The sequence below is a fragment of the Phascolarctos cinereus genome, unplaced genomic scaffold (genome assembly GCF_003287225.1).
Source record: "Phascolarctos cinereus isolate Bilbo 61053 unplaced genomic scaffold, phaCin_HiC Scaffold_1;HRSCAF=81, whole genome shotgun sequence".
NCBI classification, from domain to species: domain Eukaryota; kingdom Metazoa; phylum Chordata; class Mammalia; order Diprotodontia; family Phascolarctidae; genus Phascolarctos; species Phascolarctos cinereus.
The window spans coordinates 25,428,244-25,450,739 of NW_027555514.1; the positions used below are offsets into that span (position 1 = coordinate 25,428,244).

Below are 22,496 nucleotides of genomic sequence, written 5' to 3' on the forward strand. Positions count from 1 at the left end.
ACAACCACAACTACAATAATAGCAATAATAATAGCTAGTATTAATTCAGGTCAGCTAGGTGTTATAGTGGATAGGGTGCTGAGCCTGAAGTTATCCGCATTCTATAAAAGGGGAAACCGAGGCTTGAGGGAAGTTAAATCACTTGGCCAAAGTCACACAACTAATAAGTATTTGAGGCATGATTTGAATGTCTTGACTTCAAATGCAGTGTTCTATACATGGTACCATAGAAATATAAATTAGCTATTCGTAAATGGTAGACCTGGGATTTGGATCCAATCCTCTGACTCCAGAGTAAGAGATATAGACAACAAGGGCAAACTGGGGGAGGTATGCAAAGGTATGCAAAGGGGGGAGCCCCGGGAAATCAACAGGTGGACCGAAGCATACAGATATTACAATCGACAATTGCCTAGCTCATAACTGTCCTTAGAGCTGGCTCAATTTCTAGTATTATGAGAATGTCAGTTGAATGTTGAGCCTAACCTTGCAGCCACCCAAATTACTCCCTCCTCAGAAGAATAAGCACAAACAACAGAGGCAGATTGCAACAGCCAATAAAAACAGGGCACAGAAAAATAGCAGCTGGTCGCCTGGAAGTCTCCAATCAGGTCTGTTGCACAAATAGTGGTTGTCCTCTTTCATCTAAGCACACCAAGGGTAAGTTGCCCAAGATGTCTGCTTCTCCAAGCACAATATCCTGTCCACCATCCCTAATTACGGATGCACTATGCTATGCATGATGGGTATCAACTTCAGGACACACATCGAATTAGTCACTCACTAAAAGAGTCAGATTTAGTCATGCTCCTGCTATTCAAAATGCCCTCAAAAGGTCAAGTTGCCCCAGTCCTGAGAAACAACATTCCATAAGAAATAAGACCCATTTGGTGGAGGCCTGAAAATTAAGCAGGCTTCACCAGAGAGGGCTTGCTTTAATTTCTTTCCATGAGAACACTTGGGGGTGGGTAGAGGGATAGGGGAAAAGATGTTTCAGATGGCAACTGACATTTCTGAGCCCTCTGCAGGTGAAGGGGATGAAAGACAAGGCAACACCCCCAGCAATTAGGAAGTCACATTTTAGAGACTGTGATCATGGAAACTGGAAAGGGTACATGACTTCTTGGATCACCTGGTATACTCAAACATGAGCGCTGGCCACCAGATTAGTCCATGTGCCATTTTCATCCAGGACTTTACCATAACTAGCATTAAATATCCCAGCATCAACCTCATCCTTTTCTGCAGATGGACTTTGAGAAAAGTTGTACCTAGGAAGTCTCTGAAAACCTAATCCCTTTATCCCAGAAACTATGCTAATAAGTTAAAGCCAGGTACAACTTGATGTGTTTCTTAAAAGGTTGTGTGTAAATTAAATTTTTAAAAATCAAATTTCAAAGGAACTAGAGGAATTTTCTATTTAAAGGAAATTGGAAGGGGGATCTTATTTTGTTATTGTTTTATTTTAAAATAAATCAATAGATCCTTTCTTTTGAGCTTAAAAATCTGCCTCCCGGTTTATCTGGCTTTGTCAGTTCCGGGGGGTGTTATATCAGGTTTTCTTAAACTGAGGTACAGCTGTATTTGGGGGCTGACCTTTGACCTAGGTGGTAGCCAGAACAGCAGATGTTTTCATGTCCTTCAAAGTTTGATTCATAGAAGGCAAAATTGTGCAGCAATTATTTGAGAAAAAATAAGAATGAATTTGTATGGAGGCATCTTACAACTCCATTGTTTGGTTGGGTTTAAAACATAACCAAATCACTCTCCTGGGGCTATTTTCCTCCTCTTCCTCTTTCTTTTCTGCCTCTTCCTCTTCCCCATCCTCCTCTTGCTTCTCATCCTCCTCTCCCCTTCTCCATTCTGTAATGCTGAGTATCAATGATTCTACTTTTCTTTACTATCAACAATGAAAGTCTCAGAAATGGCAACCACAGTATTTTACAAAAACAAAATATGCAGTCCATCACAATTATACCAGACATGCATGTGATGACACATATGTGCATGCATACACATACAAAATACTCCCAGATAACTGCGTAAAAATGGGACTGATTAATGAATGGATTAAACTGAATCCTGATTGCTCTTGGTACCTTTTGAAATTCCAGTGCAAAGTGGATAGCATCATAAGGTCATAGATCTAGAGAGTTGAAAGAGACCTCTGAGCTATCCCGTCCAAATATCTCATTTTATAGGTGAAGAAAATGAGGTCAAGTTCAGGGACTTGTCCAAGGTGACAGAGGTAGTGTTAAAATCAGGATTTGAACTCAGGTCCTCTGAATCTAGACCTAAGTATTCTTTCTACCCTCCTACCCTTGGTATGGACAAATAATCCATAGGGACTGAGTATCAACTTGACAGGCACATTCACATTCACTCACTCACACACACACACACACATACACACACACACACACACACACAAATACATGCACATATAGTTTTGGCTATGATGCTACAAACCAAATCTTGGAAAATTTATTAAAAATATCAGGCTTCTCAAAGGTCTCCTTAATTATAGAAAACTGTTAACAGTTATGGCTAGCCCTCATTTCCTTCAACTCAAACTGTATGCAAGCACACTTCAAAAGCTTTGTGTACATACAGAAATCTAATAACTCTGCCGACTAGAACATCTCGCATAAAGTGAAAACAGACGGGCAGATAGTAACACATGTCCCTGTTGTGAATGGAGCTGAGTTCAGTGTTCCATCTGTTCCCAGACTTGAGAAGGCTTGGGTTTTCTCAAAATTACCAGAGAAGACTTGTGTGTTGTACCAACAGAATGCAGAAATTGGATAAGGGCTGGGCCAAGTAAGCATTGAAAGTGAGCTCCCTCCCTGGCAGAAAATTAAAAAGAAGAAGAAGATGCCAAGTATTTTGGAAGCGCCTGCAATTATGGCATCCTGAATTGTTCATGGGGACCTCAGAAGTGTTCTGGGTCAAGTTTTTGGCCAAAGACCTAACGGGAGTGTCAAAGAGGATGGGATTTAAACACATTTAAACACAACTGATCTAACTGCAGATCACATGCACTTTCCACTGTACAGTACTCTAATAAAGTATTATTGTTCTCTCATTTAGGCAGGGCACTGGATTTGAAGTGAAAAGACATGGGTTCCAATCCCAAGTCACTCAAATGCTCTTAGTCTCAGTTTCCCAGTCTATTAAATGAGAGGGTTAAACTAGATCACCTTTAGGACTCCATCAAGATCAAAATTTATAATCCTATGATCTCTCTGTGCCTCAGTTTCCTTATTTGTAAAAAAAATAACTTAGGCAAGATGATCTTTGAAGTTCCTTCCAGACTTTGGATCAATATGCAATGAAGTGACAATGACACCATTTGCTTTTTCAGGCTTATGCAATCATCCACTTTTTAATAGATCAAGGAGTGAATAAAAAGTCATCACTCCTAAGATCGATTTTCTCAAGAATACTTTCAGTCCTTGATCCCTGGGAATGTAAAGGAGCAGGTCATTCTGTCTTTTTGTTCATCAATATTTGTTAGAATAATTTATCTTGGACATGCCAGGAAAATATCAGAACTCCAACATCAGGCAAGTTTCCTCTTTGGATATGAAATAGATAAGCTTGCAGCAGACATGCAGAAGGAATGCAGACAGTTGCAATCTGGCCCTGTGCCAGGACTGACATGCCTGGTGTCTAGTGAAAGCCATCAGCAGTTTTTCAGATGTGTCCTAATATCTACCCCTACTGCCTGATGCTCAAAACAGAAGTGGCAGCCATCCCAGATGTGATCTTCTTAGGAATACTGGTAGAAAACATCTGGGGAACTTTTCTTTTCAGTTGACCAGTGACAACCTATATTAGCTGATGGATTCAATCTTGCAGAAGAGAAGATGAGGTCAGACTAGCTAGGCTGGAAGAATTAGACTAAGGAAGTCTCAGTGCTGCTTGGATTTATCTCAGTCCCCAGGCAATAGTATACTTTAATCAATTAATCAGCAAGCACTTATTAAAGGCCCAGTATAAAAAAGGGTTATTGATTGACTGACTGACTGACTTCTACGCAGACTAACTCAGTCTGGCTGGGCTAAGCCCTGAGCATGCAAAACCCAAAGCAAAACAGTAGCTGCTCTCAAATTTAACCAGAATGCGTGTAGAATGGGTCCACCTCTTCTTAGGTCAGGCTTTTCTTCTGAAGAGCTCAATATACCAGAAAAGCAGGAACTGAAGTTGGAATGCACAGAATTATGCCGTGTTCTGGGTGGATAGAAGGGACCCAAAGGGAAGGAGGTAATAAAGCCCTTTGCTACCTTCTGCCTGGCATCCAAGTTTATTGTACCTGCTCTTCCGAATCCCTTCCACTCTTCTCCTTTCCATGGCTCTTTTTTCTATGTTTTTATCCTTGCCTACTGTATGCATGTGTGTATAAATCTGCATGTGTGTGTGTGTGTGTGTGTGTGTGTGTGTGTGTGTGTGTGTGTGTGTGTGTGTGTAAGTAATCATGGGCCCCTTGGGCAGAATGGTGAAGCTTATGGACTCTCAGAGTGTTTTTAAATGCATCAAGTAAAGATTCCAAAAGGAAACTAATTCTATTGAAATGTAGTTTAAAAATATATGTTTTAAAAGTTCCCAATAGCCCAAGTTAAGAACCCCTGTGGGAGGTAACACCATGAGTTCTGCTGAGAGACAGACTGTTTGGGTTCTATGCAATTTATCTATAGTTCAGCCTCTCAGTTGGTAGGATTCTCTTACTCCACACTGCTTTTGTTGAGGTTTATTCTTCGCCTTCTGCCCCTTACGTTCTCCTCTGAGGCTTCTTCCTGATGCAAAAATGACCCTGGATCAGTGGAGATTACACCAATGGAGCACAGCTTTGTCAGATCCCACCAAATGGGAAAGCCTTTCAATAACCTCCCGAGTACTGGAAAATGTGCCTGTCACCTTAGGGCCCAACTACAGGGCCCCATCACCATGCCAGACCCAGGGGGAGGGGTATGAATGATTTTGAACTCAGAAACTTTCAAAGACTCCCCCCATCTACTTAATTAAAGAGTGTTTGCTCATGATCCTATCAGAAAAGGAAGCACTCACATGAAGGGAATGACAAAGCTTTAAAATATTAAAGGACTACTCCTTCTCTATTCACCGTTACAGACACAGAGTTTAGTACCAGAAGCAAATCCGAAGAGGTAGGTATGTAGCTTCATTCAAGGCATCGCTCAGGTGCCACCAGCTATACCAGACCTTTCTTGGTCCCTCCAGTGGTTAACAACTCCCTCAATTTAAATATTTTCTATTTGCTCTTTATATACTGTGCTTTGACTTATACGTGTACACACTGTTGCTTCTAGCAGGAAGTAAGTACCTTGAGCAAAGAAACTGTTTTAATTAGTCTTTGATCCCCCGTGCCTAGCAACCATGCTTCACAAAGGAAGCAATAGATCGATCAGCAAGCAGTTAGTAAATGTGTGCTCTGTGCCAGGGATGGTACTAGGCTGGGGATAACCAGACAGAAATGTAGCCATCTCCTTCCTCAAGAAAGTTCTCTTGGACAATGGTGGGGTGGGAAATCAGAACTATATATCAACACATATGAGGATCGGAGAAAAATGAAATGCATGCAAAATAAATCTAAAATGATTTTTTGTGAGGGAGATCGATCACTAGAAGCTGATGGGAGGAGAAGCAGGAAAACGCACTTGGAGGAGGAAGCACCGAAGCTGAGATTGGAGGGAGCTAAGATTCCAAGGCAAGGGTGAAGAGACAGAGCCTTCCAGGGACGGCAGGCAGCCTAAGCCAAAGGCAAGGAGGCAGCAAATGGAATGGCATGTGCCGCAAAGAAAGCGTGGGCCAGCTTGGTTGGAACACAGTTTCAATGAAGGGGAGGAATGTGGAGCAGCCTGGAATTTTCTTAGTACAGGGGCAAGAAACGTAGAGCAAATCAGAGCCCTTAGCAGGTGAGCATGTGCACAGAGAGATGGAGATAAAGGTATACAAACATATGCACATATGTGAACCTTCTTTGAGCTATACATGTGTATGTATAGTTCTATGTAAGTATGTTTGTAAATATAAATGCTTATGTATGCACACATAGTTGTGTATACATCTATATGTGCATATATCCTCATATTTACAATATACATACACATATGCATATATAAATGTATATACATATGCATGTGTTTTCATACGTGTATATGTATGCTCATGTGTTATTACATATAAATATATACTTATTTGATACACACACATTCACATGAACTGAAATTAAAGTTGGTTTTCCTGCCCTTGGGAGGCAGCCTGGTTTCATGGGGAAAGCAATGGATTCAAAGTCAGAAGACCCACGTTGAAATGCTAATTCTGCCTGCGTAACTTTGGACAGCTCATTTCCCTCTTTGGGTCTCAATTTCTTCATCTGTAAAATGAGGACTTGGATTAGAGGCCCCACAAGGTCTCTTTCAGCCCTGGGTCTATTCCCCTAGAATCTCCCCAAGGATGGAGCCCAACCATGCTGGCCAATCCTTATAAAACAACCCCCACCAGTGCCCAGCAGAGTACTCTACATTTATAGATACTTAATAAATGCTTTTAGCATGAATTAAGAGGTTGTCTCACAAATAGGCAAATACATTGTAAGATTCTTTTGCAGTAATAGAGAGGCCCAGCAAAAAGTATCCTAAGCCTTTGCCAGACACTCAAAGGCCCCCAGGCCCCAGTTGGTAGAGCCAGTGTTATGGTTATTGCAAATCAGTCTCGCTCTCCACACCTTATCCCTTCTACTTTGACTCCAAGCTAGTGAAAGCAGCAAATAAGCATGCAAGAATTTGGGGAAAGGAGGGCTGTGGAGGGAGAAAAATTGCCTCCACTGTAGCATTTTTCAAGTGTCTCATGAGCCAAGGGTTCAGGTTTGCAGGTCCAGCAAACTATGTCTGCCCACAGCCCTAATGACACATCTGGAAACCCCTGCTGTTGGCATGAAAGAATTATGGATGGGGCCTCTGGAAAAATCTCATGCCAGACAGCACTGTGGATTCTCAGCCTTTCATGCTGAGCTTGGAATGTAACTATGGAGCAAAAGTTTCCAAAGCCTTTCCCCTTGAGAAACTGCACAGATTCACAAGGAAGTTGCTACCCAGGGTGTAATAGGAGTGTCAGGAGAAGTAAGGAAAGGGTAGTGGGGGAGGGAAGGAATAAGAGAAGGGAGAAGGAAGGGAGAAGGGAAGGGAGAAGGGAAGTTCAGAGAAAGGAAGGGAAGGGAATGAAAGGGAAGGGAAGAGGAAGGGAAAGTGGAAGAGAAGGGAGCGAGAGATGCGAGTGGGAGATTTAAACCCAAATGGACATAGTAAGAATGAAATATTTACCATGCAATTGGATTGCATGCAGAGGAACCCTCAATTTCTTCCACTAAGGAAGTGGACAATGGTGTTTTCCAGGAGATGCTGAGAAGGGAGGTGTGGCCCAAAGGAAGGCAGTGAAGGGCATGCGCTATCGCTTAAGGGCAGGGACTCTGCTGTCTCCGTGGTGAAGTGATTTAACACCCCCCTAGCACTTCATGTGAGGGCCTGAACACAGAGGGAACACAATAAAACTTTATGAGGTTTTTAAAGGCTCCTTTTATCCAAAGAGCTCAAGGCACTGTACAAATAACTCAACCACCTACAGTAGAATACCTGCTCAGTGTCTCTGCATAAAACAACAGCAGCACAACAAATGAACAGGGACTTAATGGAAAGGGACAAGGAGACACTTGTGTCCTTCCCCATCCCCCCCCCCAGTTCCAGTTTTCTCCTGCCGTGCCAGCTCTGCCCAACACAGAATTATAGATTCTCAGAGTTGGAAGGTAACCCCAAATCACAGATTGAGGGCTAATAGGAACGCTAGGGGCCATTAACCCAACCATTTTACTTTTGAAATTAAGGAAACTGAGGCCCAGAGAGGAAGTGGTGCCCACAGCTCATCATATAGCAAAACGGTCAAGCCAGAGTTGGAGTTGTCTAATAAGAGGAAACAGGATGCACTCGTGTCCTTTAATGCCAAGCTCAGTGCTCTTTCCATGCCCTGCCCATGCCTAGAACTATATATTATGTTAGAAAGAAAATGGGGCCTCCAAGATACTTCTAACTAGAGATCCTTGACCTCACACAATGTCTCTAAAGATCATGTGAGGCACTTCGCAAACCTTAAAGAACCATAGAAATATGCCAGTATTGTTATTACTGCAATTATTAATAATATTATTATGCTTTCAGTCACCACATTCAGAATATTACAACCAGAAAGCAAAACTCCAATTCTCTCTGCTCTGTTTCCAGGTAACTCTATCCATTACAGATTTTATTTTGATCAAGTTTCCTCCCCTACTTAGGTCAGACACTACGAGCACAGGGAGATGTCTCAGCTTTCTCCTCCAAATTGGGGTTAAAGGAAGGAGGAAAGTGCTTTTATGGAAGGCTGGGTTCATTTACTAAGCATAGCAGCAGGTAGTCTACATCAGTGATTACTGAGGTAGTCATCATACCTTCAGAGGAAAGGTCCAGGTTACCATACTTTGGAAGTAAGAAATTACATAGCCCTTGCCCTCCCCTATTGACCTCAAAATCTGTCTGTGAAGGTATGAGCAGAGCAGATGAAAAGGATGGCCATCAGTGTGTGTGTGTTGAATGGCCTGGAACGGTCAGTTCTTTGTGTCGGTTTTGTCCAGAATACGAAAATATGGAGAAACATTCCAGTGATGAATTGTACACAAAAGCCATACAATTCTTACTTTAAGAACAAGTACACAAACACAATAAATGCTCTTCTACTTACAGAATATTCTATTGCAGAAATGGGGCAAGTCCCCAGGCTCCCGCGTCCCAGGCTTCTCTGAAATAAATGCACAGTGATTTAATTACTAAGAGACCCTCCAGCAGAGCTACTGTTACACAGTAAAAACAAGCTCTCAAATTGTATCAAGCCCCCCTCCCTTCTTATGACCACCCCCCATCCCACATACACTAGCCAGGGCTCAGCTGCCAATGGTCATGCCTAAGACTTGCCTTTCTAGACTCACGTCACAAGGCAAATCAACTATGCCAGCCAGCCTGAGTGAGGTCAAATCTTGCCTTAGCAATATGCCTTACCCTATGTGGGTCTCAGTTTCCTCAAATGTAAAATAAGGGGCTTGTACAAGATGCCCTCTAAGGTTCATTATACCTTTAAATCAGTGATCCTACCTGGTCCTCAAGTTTCCTTGCCTGTAAAATTAGTGGGTTGAACTCAATTTTCTAATCTTAAGCTCATATTTTTTGGTGTTTATTGGCTTTTCTGCCTTTACTAATGACATTACTCTTGGTCCGTTACATCTATCAATGGGGATATATTCCTAAGTTATCCAGAATTCAGAGACCAGTTAAAATATCACCTACTCCAGGAAGTCTGACCTGATTTGTCTGTCATGGTCACCTCTGCATTTTCTAAACACATAAAGTTCTTAAAATCTGTACCATTCTTTATTTGCAGGTTGAAGGAAGGGGGTTCAGACTTGTGATCTGATCTTGGTGGGGATCTCCCACTGATGATGAGCTGAATGAATGAATGAATGAGTGAACAAACAAGCGCAATCCATAGAGAAAATGACAATCTTCCAGCCAGCCCTGCTCTCACCTCCCTTCCAAACTTTTCCCAGAGTAGAACAAATGAGGAGGCCTGCCCTGACTATTGCCTGGTGAAAGAGCTAACAAAGAATGAAGCAGCCAAAAAGGCAATCAGCCAGCATAAGGAAGCAGCAGAGTCCAGGCAATCCACTAACTAAGGACCTTGTTCAGCCTCTCCATGATCCCAAGTGGGTTGTGCTTTAAGACCAAAACTCTTCCCTAATGACAGCTCTGGAAAGAAATTTGAGATCCATTCTTGTGGAAATGACCGTGAGAAGAAGCTAAACTGAATAACCATAGGCAGATTAATTGGGGCAAAAACCTTGTAATGTGCTTATAAAATTATACAGAGATGAAAGGGAAGAGGATGGAATCGTATGGGCTCCATAGAACATCATTTTATGTCCATATCCCTGAAGCACTAAGCCTCAATTACCATGAATATTTTATCCTGCCCAACAACAAATATTAGTGGGAATAAAATTATCAGGCCATTTTAAATGGTCTAATCCCTTTAGATCTCCCACCATAGTAACTGTCTGATTAATCCGTAGCAGGCGGGACTGGCCCTGGGCCAGGCTGTAAGGCAGATGTCTGTCTTCTACATATTTTTCTACTATACCTTCCCCTTTTATCATTTCAGTATTAAAAAGTGCCATTTTGGCAAAAATGGGAAAAAAGTATTGGATTTGGATTGAAAGGGGCCAGATTCAAATCCCAACTTTGCCACTGACTCTCTGTGTGACCCTGAGTCAGTCACTTCACTAGGTTTCAGTTTCATCATCTGAAAAACAAGGGGGTTGGATTAGATGACCTCTGTCATTCCTACTGGCTCTGCAGCTGTGCTACACCCGTCCTCTCTCTGTGCTTCATCTGAAATAATATGAAATGATTTCCAAGTTCCCTTCTGGTCTCCCCAGTGTCTCTAACTCAATGGCATGTACTTCCCTCCTCATCCCTACTCCCAATCAAGTGACCTCCTGATATCTCCGTCCCCTTTGCCATCAAAGACCGTATTAGGAAAATATAGGATAAAATTATTTATTTTGAGACTTTAATTCTTCATTGGATCTGTGATCTTGCAAATGTAGGCACTATACCCAGATGGGCACATCACAACCTATCCATGCCCTCTGATCCTATATGGCTCCTCTCCAAGTCCTCTCATAAAAAAAGCCTTCCTGGGGGCCTACCCAGAATGCAGGGACCTGTCCTCTAGATCTCTCCAGGAACTTATTCACACTGAGACATTAGTGGACTGATAAGGCCAACCCTGTTACATCTAAATGTTGTTTTCATTTTAACTTGGAGAAAAACTTTAAGGTAAAGATGAAATCAGTCCTGACTAAATATTAGGAATGAATGCTAGAGAGCAGGGCTTCTTAATGCCATTTAAATCGCTGTGGGTGGCTAGCTTCTTCAATGATAGGGTAAGTCTGGCCCTCTCTAAAGGGCTTCAACAAAAATGTTTCCTTAGACATAGCATCTGTGCTCACATCAAGTTCATTTAGATTTCTTTCTCTTCTCCCCAAACTTTAGATTTAATTGCACTCTGGCTTTAGATATTTCAATCAAGGTCCCTTTAAATCATTTCCCCATGACTGCCTCTCCATTTCCATGATTATAACCACCTCTACTGAACTGCTTCACTGTGTTATGATAATATAATAAATCACCAAGTCAAGGTCCTTCAAGAAGGCACAGGATTTTACAGTCTTGTCACATTGGTTGCTGGTCTTTCCCTAGCCTAGAGTCATAGATTCCGTTGGAAAGGACCTATGAGGGCAACTTTACAGACTTTAAAGCACAAGAAAAAGTGAGTTCTTCATTTTTTTTTCTTTTTTCTCATTTATTTTACAATAGAGCTCATATAGAAGTGGTCTTGAGACCGGCTACTATCTTAATATTATTTCTTTGTATGTTTTAATCTTCTACAGGCTATTGCATAGTTCAAATGTTATCATGATCTAGTTGAACTTCCTCATTTCATAAGTGAAAAAAACTGAGGTCCAGAGAAATTATGGCCTGTCTAAGGTCACACAAGCCACTAATGATGAAGAGTACTGAGATCCAAACTTCAGTTCTCTGACTCAGATACCAGATTTTCCTGAATAGGTCACGTTGTTTGATGATTGAATTGTAGAGATCAAAGTGGAGAATGTCCGAAGAGTGGAAGAAGCACTTAAGTACAATGGATGGCTCTTCTCAGAGAGATCTATAAAAGACCCACGTAGAAGAATCATGTAGGATGCAAAGGTTCAGTTGCCATTGCACCAACAGAAGGAGCACTGGAATCAGTGGGCTCCCAAATCCACTTTAGTATTGAAATATCCAGGAGAAGGGAGGGATACTGAGATGAAATGGATTAACTTCCTTTGGCCTGAATTACCTGAATAATTATTCCAATCTGGCATTGAACTGCAAATCAATCAATATAAATGAATGAATAAATGAATACATGCATACATATATGCATATATAATACACATATAACACAATAGCCAGGCCAGTTAATGCACAATTGAGCCTCAGAATGGTCAGATTTATAAGAATTAATTAGTAGGGCACTTTAAGACTTTATCTTCATCATGGGAATAAGGACTGGACCTATGATTTCATTGGTAAAGAGATATTCTAGGAATCAAAACTCCTTCTACCAACAGGGAAATGCATTGCTAAGCTCTTTGAGTTCCACCTAATTACAAGTATATTCCCAAAGAGTAGGATATGCTTTGGATGGACACCACCAATGTGCCTCCAGCTCAAGGGAGAGAGGAGAAGCATGAAGAGAAGTCAGAAGCAGAATGGGAGGTAACTGAGTAGTGGTGGACAGACACCTGACCATTGACTAGCTCTCTTCAGTTGTTCATTTAATTCAGCCTCCTTTCTGCTATGGTAAGTAGACCATTCCTACTAATGACAGTTTCAAAGAAGAAATTGTTTGGAGGAGGAGGAGGAATGGCTATAATTTCTTGCCTAATTTCAACTACTGTTGTTAAGATCAAATGGGAGCTAAAATAGTTAAAGTGATTTATAAAACTTAAATCTCTATAGTAATGCTAGCTCCTAAGAATACCATGGTTTGCCATTACTCCCCTTCTCAACTCATGTGCTTGCCTCATAATTAAGCAAACAAAAAATTAAAGATATTAATCGAGAAATGCTTCTTTTCTCCTCCTCTTCACCTCACAACCCATTGGCATCACCCCTGACTATTTCCCTCTTTACTCTATCTAGTCACTGATAAAGAGGTAATCCTTCTCCTCACCAAGGTCAACTACACTACAGCTATCTATTCTCACTCTTTTTCATTTTCTCTAAGAGGTTGCCCCATTTTGAATACTCTGCCTCTCTATCAGTTTTTTTTTTCCTTTCTACTGGTTCCTTCTCTGCTGCCTACAAATATATTCAAGTTTTTCAAGGAAGGAAAGAAGGAAGGAAGGAAGGAAGGAAGAAATTATTTCTTCACAGTCTGGTTCCTACCCACCTTTTTACTCTTCATTACCCATTGGCCCCCTCCAGGTACTTTATAATCCAACCATATTGGCCTTCTAGCCAGGGAGTATAGCATACTTCATCTTTCCTCTATGTGTCTTGATGCTGACTTTCCCCTCTTTCTAAAATTCACTTCCTTTTCACAACTGCCTCTTAGAATTTCTGGTTTCCTTTAAAAAGACTCAAATCAAGCATCACCTTCTACACAAAACCTCCCAGCTACTAGTTTAGTCCCTCCCAAAGTTACCTTATAATATTCATTTTGTATATATGGGATATTCTAAATGTCTTAGTGCAGTTTTAAGCTATTGAAGTTGTATGTATTGACCTCCATAGGTCTATTTAGGTGTTTTATCACCTGTTCAAATGTAAATTTGAGGCCAAAAATACCATACTTTTGCCATTGAATTCCCAATGCTTAGTAGAACGCCAGGAGTGGAGAAAGCAATTGATAAATGCTTGTTAACTGACTCAGGGAAAATTAAATGCAGGAGATGAGTGTAGGGGTAGAATCACTTGACTAAATATACCAAGAGTTTAAGAGATTTTTAGTAGAATGGATACATGATTTGACTGGCATAGGAAGGCCTTGGTGAGGAAGTACCTTAGAATTGTTTGGGGGTATCAAGAGTTTAAGTGACCTGCCCAGAGTCATACAGTCAGGATATATCCAAGGCAGATTTGAATTTGAGGCTTCCTAACAAGGAGTCCGGACCTGTTTCCATTAAACCACGTTGTCTTTCATCTTGTTACTAATCCCCAATTTATTTTATTGTAAACTTTTAAATTCAAATTTTGATTTTTAAAATCAAAAGACAATTATTTCTCTGCAAATCATTCTCAAGTTTCCATTTCCTTACTTCTGACTAAATTTGGGAAGCTCATTAGCCTTCACAAAGGGTATAGTTGGGAAGGGCAATGGAGAAACCTAGCATCTCATTTTCACATTGCCTTACTGATAGAAAGGACAAGCAGCTTTGAAGTATTGCTGCTTGCGATATTTTAGTGAATGTATTATAAAGAAATGGCTTAATTACACAGCACTCACCATTTTTACTTTGGTTTATTATTTGTGTCCATTAATTACACAGCACTCACCATTTTTACTTTGGTTTATTATTTGTGTCCATCTTCTTTATCTCTTGGAAGGAAAGAAAACAACCAGATTGTTGTGATGAATTTGGAAAAGGAGATCAAATTTCCTCTCCATTACTTAGGTTTCTAAAAGTGTCTGAATTTCTTTGAGCCTTGGTTTACTCATCAGCAGCTGGATTTGATTCACTCTAAGGTCCCTTAAAGACCTTAAAGATCAATATTTGATCACTTTCCACTTTCCAGGTCTTATGAATAGGCCTGATCTTTGAAACTGGTTGAATATTCTCCTCTCTTTATTTACTAGCTATCATTTAATTTTTCTCAGGGCTCTTATCAGGGTGATTAAGTGCCCTCAATTTACTGCTCTTGAATCTCACTAGCTCTTCAGTCATTTCAGTCTTAGAGTGCTCCATCTATACTGAAACTCTATGAAAAGTATCCTCGAAACAGTTGTAGGTCCACATTTTAAGATATACCTCAGTTCTACGAGTTCAAAATCACAGTTTCTCCAAGTTGGAAGGGAACTTGTGGATCAGCTAATATGAGATAGAGCATAACAGGAATTTCCTCTTCAAAACTCAGCATTTACAGATAGACATTGTATAGCTAGAGAGTAAGATTTAGTCATATGATCAGTAGAAAGAACTGGCGATGAACAGAGAAAAGAAGAAGAAAAAATTATGAGGTTCTCTTGAAGATAGTAGGTATCTTTAAGTAAGTTAAGAGCTTTTGTGTGGAACAGAGATTACACATGTTCTATGTGGCCCCAAGGGCAGCTAGATGGTTAGAGCAATTAGGCCTGGAGTCAGGAAGACCTGAGTTCAAATCCAGCCTCAGATACTTGCCAGCTGTATGACCACGGGCAAATCACTTAACCTCTGCTTGTCTTAACTCACTGGAGAAGAAAATGGCAAACCACTCCAGTACCCTTGTCAAGAAAACCCCATGGACAGTATAGTCCCTGGGGTCATGAAGAGCGGAACACAACTGAATCACTGAACAACAACAATGTGGCCCAAATGGGTTAAATTTGTGAAAAGGTAAATTTAGGCAGTATATAAAAGAAAAAAACCTGCCCAATAATTTAAGCTATGCAAAAGTGGAATGGGCTATTTTGGGAGGCAGTGAGTTCCTTCTCACTGAAGGTCTTGAAAGAATGGGTGTCTATTTCAAGGTGATTTGTTGGAAGGCATTCTTGCCCAGGTACTTCCGGGGCTGGATTGCCTTAGAGGTCCCTTCCACCTCCGACATTCTGGGAAATGTCTACTGAATAGTGAATGTGAAACTGAGGCTATACGAATGGAGAGGAGTATTTCACAGTTTAAATGATCCTTTTATCTCAGCAGATGATCCTTTTCAAGAAATAGGGGTGGGTGGGTGGCCAGCGTAAGCCACGCTATGCACTCTCTTCTTCCCCATGACCAACTCAGGTCCCTTCCATCCTAGGAATGATTACAGGGACGGTGTCTGCACTGACTCATTCTAGGCATCATCTCCCTTTCGGGTCCTTAGCTTTTCTCATTCGGACCCAGCTCATATCTTATTACCTGCTCCTCACTTCTTTCTAGTCTTTTATCTCCCAGAAATGACTTTTGGTCTTTTATTCCTAGATGTGAGAGATTGCGGTTACTGTCGTTGCTGTTGTTATTGTTATCGTTGTTGTCATTGTTGTTTATGTTGTTTTCCTTCTTCATTATCATCAAAAACAAACTTATCTTCAACTCAATATTCAAACAGAAATTGTCTCTGGAGAAATACTATCCATTCCTTGTCTTTTTGTGTTTAGTGTTCAGCAGACTGTTACATGGGTAGATGGGGTAATTTCATTTTTTATTTGAATAAAAAATAATGGGAAATAAGCTTATCTTCTGTAGGAACACTGATGCCATCTTTGAGATAATTCCAGCTGCAGACAAGAATGGGACGATATGTACTCCATGCTGTCTCTGCATAGCTCTGACTTCTGCTGAGTCTACATTTTAGCAAGGATTTTATTGTTGTTGTTCATGTTGTTCCATGTGGTTTGGAGATAATGAGAATTAGGGATGGATCAGTGTTGCATCTGGGTGATAATGGGCAACAGCTATAACTCTGATAAAGCTCTAGTTCCAAGACAGTTTGTTGATTGAACACTCAAGGATATTTTGAGATTTGTACTTGTAGTAGAGTGGCTTGTCATTTCTGCTTCCAAAGAGTCAGGGGAAATCATAGAAAGAACACTAGCTCCAGAGTTAGGCAGTAGGGTTCAAATCTTGCCTCTAACAATTACTACCCAGCTAACAATGGAGAAGTCACTTCAATTTCTTCACTGCAAAATGAGGGCACTGGACTAGATGACCTTTGAGACACCTTTCAGCTCTGCAGTTGGCTCTGATTTTGGTGTGTAATGGTGGACAGGTGATTGTGTCTTTTTTAGGTATTAATAAAGTGCTAAACTGTTGAAGCCTGCAGTAATACATTGCACATTTATTATTATAAATATCTTGTTCTCCTTCCTCTTGTAATTATTATTATCTCATTCTTCTCTTGTAAGATGAAGTTCTGATAGAAGTTTTCCTGGGGTAAGTCACTATTCAGCTATTATTTTTTAATGCTCTATATACCATAGTACTGATGGAAAAAAAATTGCATTTTGAAATTGAATAGAAGTATTGGGGGGCAACTAGATGGCGCAGTGGATAAAGCACCAGCCCTGGAGTCAGGAGGACCTGAGTTCAAATCTGACCTTAGACATTTACTAGCTGTGTGACTCTGGGCAAGTCACTTAACCCCAGTTGCCTAAAATAAAAATAAAATAAAAATATAAAAAAGTATTACAATTTATAATCATCTTCTGTAGGCTTAATGAAAGCATCTTTTGGAAGAGTACTGTAATAGGGTGATAAGGATTTTATGGTCCTCATATTGTTCCCATATGATTTTCATTTCTTCTAGTGCATCTCTATATTTTGGAAGTTTTTCATTCCATGTAGCTTAGAGACTATGAGTATTAGAGATGGTTACACTTACGAAATGCTGTTCTTAATTGTTTTTTTATAGATTAGTGCTACATCTTGGTGATTTGGTACATTTTTTTTTTCTGTGATAACATTCCAGTTCAGGACTTTATTGAATTATCAAGGATAAGTAGAAGTCAGGACATATATAGCATTTGGACTTGTTACTTGTTAGTTTGTGATAGCACGTCCCCGATGTATAATTCTACCTAGCAGGTCATGCTGTTGCAGATATTTCATAGCTATTATGTTTTTGGAAACTTTGATAATTTTTTGCACAGTTTCAACTGATTCCATTAATAATTTACATTGATCAGCAAGTCTATGCTTCTTCTACAATCCTATCCTCAAGGAGAACCCTTTTGTAATTGTTGGTGGCAATGACTGGATCCTAAATTGTCATCATTAACTGCTCAGCTTATATAAATCAACGTTGTACAACTCAATCATTTGTCTTATGCTTCTTGGATCAAATAAGATAATATTTGGAGATTGCTTAGCACAGTGCCTGGCACAAAGCAGATGTTTAATAAATACTCATTTATTTCTCCTGCTCATGTCAATGCTGCCTATGAAAATGGTAGGTCTTTGATTCCAGTCTTGGATCTTAGCTATTTTTTTTAATAGACTTCATCTAGAAGTAAGGCATTTTTGATTATGTGCAAATTCAGTAGCATGCAAATATCGTCTGCCTTTATTATTGCTCAAAAATGAAATGATGTCTGCTTCTTTCTGTAAGTTTTTAAATGTATTTAATTTGTTCTGAAAATATCCAACAACCCTCTTCTTCCTTTATGATGACTATGCATTATTGTTTGTACAGATAATTAGTTGTGATAGGCCTTGTGTATCACTATTTACTGTATTAAGTTTTCTTAAACTACTTTAAGTTATTATTATCTCATTTGTCTGAAATTAGACAGAAATAGTCACAGGAAGAGTGGCTATACTGCTATTATTCTTTGATAGTTAATGTTTTGTGGACTATTACAAAGTCATATCAAATGACTCATTTTTGTAAATAAATAAAGTATTGGCATGTAAGCCCATTTTCTGTAGGCTCATTGAAAATACGTTCAGAATAACACTTATTATTAATATTTGATTATAAATATTTGATTATTTATTTATAAGTATTAATAATAATTTTATCATAACCTATTCTTTTAAGACACATACTAATTTGTGGCCTTATCTCCAGTGTTTAAATAGAAAGACAACTACCATAAACTATGTCCTCAGGATAAAGACAGTCAGGTGCTAAATATCAGGAAAATTAAGAATGAAGCAATGAAGCAATAGTCCTAAAAGAGATCCATAGAGGTGATGATCCATAGAGGAGATCCATTGAGAAGGATGAATTCAATTGTCTCTATAACTCAGTAATGAAGGTTGAATCTTATATTTCATTTTACATATATGAAGTCCTACTCTAATGCCTTATCATGCCATAGAAATGAAATTGGTTTTCTGAAAGCTATGATAGTAAAGCACGAGGTCCGGCATATTGAGTCATGCTGAAATTTTTATCTTCAAGTACTGTCTTGGTGATGGATAGTGTCTGATCTATGAAGACCAGTTAAACATAGCATTTAGAGGATCATCGCCTCTACAATGGTCATTTGGTGATGGATTCTTCAGCAATGACAATCCACAAAACAAAGGAAAATACAAAATGGCCCTTACTTTCATTGCTCTCCTTACATTTCAGCAGTGATATTGGTAGAGTGGTAGAAGAGAGATGTTAAGAGTAAGACTCACACAGTGAAGACCATCCACACATATTGACTTAGCTGCTGTCTATATGCTTAATGTGATGATCCTTGTCTAGTGACCAAGGAGTGGTTTTTCTATTGAAGAAACTGAATGATATAAATTTTGATGTTCTTGCGATAAATTAAACTGAACAACAAAAGAAATTTACAACTGAATGGAAGGATGACTCACAGGTTCTTCTGGGCAAAAAAATAAGAGAAAAAGTAGAGTTCGATTTATCACATGTTCCAAGGCAACCTAAAATCAAAAGCTTAATGGGACATTAAGTAGTTCATATTTAAGTGATAAGTATTTGCAAAAATATCACTAGAAAGATAATTGCAGCTTCTTCATTAACATATATTGAAGAATATTGAAAGGTAGATAAATTCTATTAGGAACTTGATAAAGACCTCCCAAATTAAATCAATTTGGAAAAGGCAAGATAACGGGAAAATATATTGGAAAACAAGGTTTCAGGAATAAGAAACTTGAGAGGCCAAAGTCTATATACTACAGAGAAGTTTCACACCTACATATCATGAATACTTTCTGAACAGAACAGGAAGGCATTGGACATAGAAAGCACAAAGGAACATTCCACGATGAAAGTGATTACATCTTGGCAGGAATTGAATAGTCACTGATGTGGGAGTCATTCCCAAATCATCTGTTTCTGTACAATCAGACTACTGACTTATTAGAGAAAGCATAAAAAAACCAATCCAAATCAGCATAAAAATAAGAAGACATGGTACACAATTGAGGAATCTCCAATCTGACCTACTTAAACAAACTATTGACAACAAAAACTTGGAAATGGATAAAAGAACATATAAAGGTACAGAACATTACAATCTCCCAAAGCAGTTTAAACAATCGCCACAATAATGAGATCAAAAAAGACAGAAACTTCCTCAACCAACAAGCATTTGATCTTCATATCAAGGGGAAAGATATGGCACCTAGGGTAATACCAGTTTAGAATACGAACCCATGTGTAAAACCTTTCAGAGGAGATTTGTGGAAGATTACAATCATTATTAATTCACAAAACAATAATAAGTGGTGGAGGAAAAAAATCACTTTTACATTAACTGGGTAGAAATTTAACTAAACCAGTTCATCCAAAGGGCATATAAGGATGAAACTGGAAGGAAGTGTGAACACATAAAAATGCAAAAGATCTGTAAAGATTTTAATAATAAAATCTTTCAATAGCTGTGGATCTACCACAGGTAGACTATAGCATCATGGTGCTATAGGAATACATATGGTACTAAAGATGAGAAGGAGAGTTGGACAAATATACCCAGGGAAGCCCTGCACTGGAGGCAATACACTTTTTAACATCATTGAGGAAGTGATTCTGATGACATCTGGATGTGGGGGAAATACCAAACACCTGTGGAAAAAACAACTAAGAAAATATCAGAACTTATTGACCATTATGCCTACTTTCCCACCACAGCAGCTTCTTTATAAGTATTATCTACATATACATCAAGGGTATCCTTGATGAAGGTATGAGAAAAGAATAGGTAAGCTTTTTTTTTTTTTATAAATGCTATTTTCTAATGGACTACATCGTTATAGTCATACGATTGATCACACATTGTAGAGAATATGAGACCCCACTATGACTATCAGTTGACTATTTAAAAAACAATTTGATTTTATAGGACAAATTACCACCTTAAATATTTTCCTTCAACAATGTATTTCCCATGCATGTCAAAATCACATTTCCTTGAATGATGTAATAACAAGATAACTTTGTTCGACAACTCTCTATTAATATCAAGTGAAGCATAAAATAGGGAGTGTATGGTCACCAAAGGTGTTTACCATTGTCATGGAGGATGTCCAGCGCAGAGTCCAAATCAAAGAGGGATTCCCTATAGATGGTGATGTCCTCCAGATGCTGTTGTTTGCAGATGGCATTGTGCTGATTGCATCAAGCCCGGAACATTGCAGAGCCTCCTAAATGAGATCCATAATCACTCAAAAGAGTTTGGCCTAATTTTCCACATAGGAAATACCAAGTGGATGAAGAATCCCTTTAGTCCAGATTATGAATTGCAATTGAATGGACAACTCATAGAGCTGCTCCATCAGTTCATATTTTCTTGGCCAGACCCTGCAAATAGTCATTGAGCTGGGTCCAGAACTAAATGGAAGGAGAAGGGCAGGCTGGATTGCCTTTGGAAATTTGAATAATTCCTTTAATGACCCCAAGCTCCTCCCTGAAATATAACCCATATTTTCATTCATCTATAGAGATTATATGGCAACAAGTCATATAATAATACCATCTCCAAAGAATTAAAGTTTTGGGTCCCCCAAAGGGCAATGGTAAGGCATAAAGTGGAAGTGGGTAGGCTACAACCCATTATTCATGAGTAGTGACATAAAGGACATCATTCAGAGAGATGCATGAATGGAAAAGGAGGTGGGTTGGTTATGTAGTGACAATGAGAAATAATCTTGCATGCTCCAGTGGTACGGACATAATGTAAAGATACTTAGCTAAAAATCCTTAGAACATTCAATGGACCCCCATGGATAGTGTATGAAATGACATGGACAAGAGTGGTACAGTATGAGAAATGGATGGATGGGTTGAGATCTCCACCTTTGAAGGGAGTACCCACTTCAGAGACATCACAAAGCTATTGAAATTTCAAAGCAAGGACACCCATTACCTCCTTGAAGCCTCACAACAACCCTGTGAGGTAGGCACTACAGGTATTATGATTCCCATTTTACAACTGATGACTCACATGCATTAGATTCAAATCTAACTCTCTTTTCTTCTAAGTCCAACAAGAAATACCACACTGCCTCTCAATGGGGATCTCTACCTTTCCATCTGCATATTGTACATTAAAATACCAAGAAAAACTACTAGTTAGGATTCCTCCATGTTGTTCTCTCATTCATCATTTACTCATCCACTCATTCACCAAGTATCCAGCATGCACCATCACTTTGAGGGATATAAAATACATGGAAACACAAAATGCAGTCACTTAATAAATTTTTTCTATAATTGAATGGAGTGTGATACGGGCCCTGTGCTCAAGGAATTTACATTCTCTCTTGCAGGTTAAGGCTAATAAACTTTAAGTATATATTTTTATATTTACATAAAATGCTTATTTGGATTTTAAGTTCATAATCTTTAATTTAATACTCATATTTTTATTTTAACAAAGTACTCAAAAGTAGTTTATTAAAAAATGAAGGATTAATAACACGCAATTTATGGAATTTAAAAATACTGTATATAATGTCTGTACAGCGCAGTTTTAAACTATTAATGCTTAAAACTGTGCTAAACTTTTGGGACACCCTGTGTTTGACTATTTCCAGTTGGAATAAATACTGCATTTTCATATACCACCTTTTTGCTAAATTCCAAGCCTTAACCCTGATTTTCCTATCTGCTAAATGACAATGAATTTGAAGACCATCTACAGGAATCCCTGTCTGAGCTTTAACCAGCCTGAGGCAAATGAGGCTTTGCCTGAGAGCACAG

The 22,496-nt window shown here is 39.2% G+C and overlaps 1 protein-coding gene across 8 annotated transcripts in view; it reads right to left on the reverse strand.

The window, feature by feature from the left end:
* The window catches only part of RBMS3 (RNA binding motif single stranded interacting protein 3), a 1,402,476-nt gene that overhangs the window by 876,194 nt on the left and 503,786 nt on the right, over positions 1–22,496 (reverse strand). For all 8 annotated transcript variants that reach the window (XM_078151263.1, XM_078151264.1, XM_078151268.1 and 5 more), the window contains 2 exons: positions 20,804–20,938; positions 8,788–8,844 (listed from right to left, as the gene is read on the reverse strand). In XM_078151263.1, the coding sequence (XP_078007389.1) occupies positions 8,788–8,844; positions 20,804–20,938 (192 nt within the window). The remainder of the gene's footprint in view (positions 1–8,787; positions 8,845–20,803; positions 20,939–22,496) is intronic.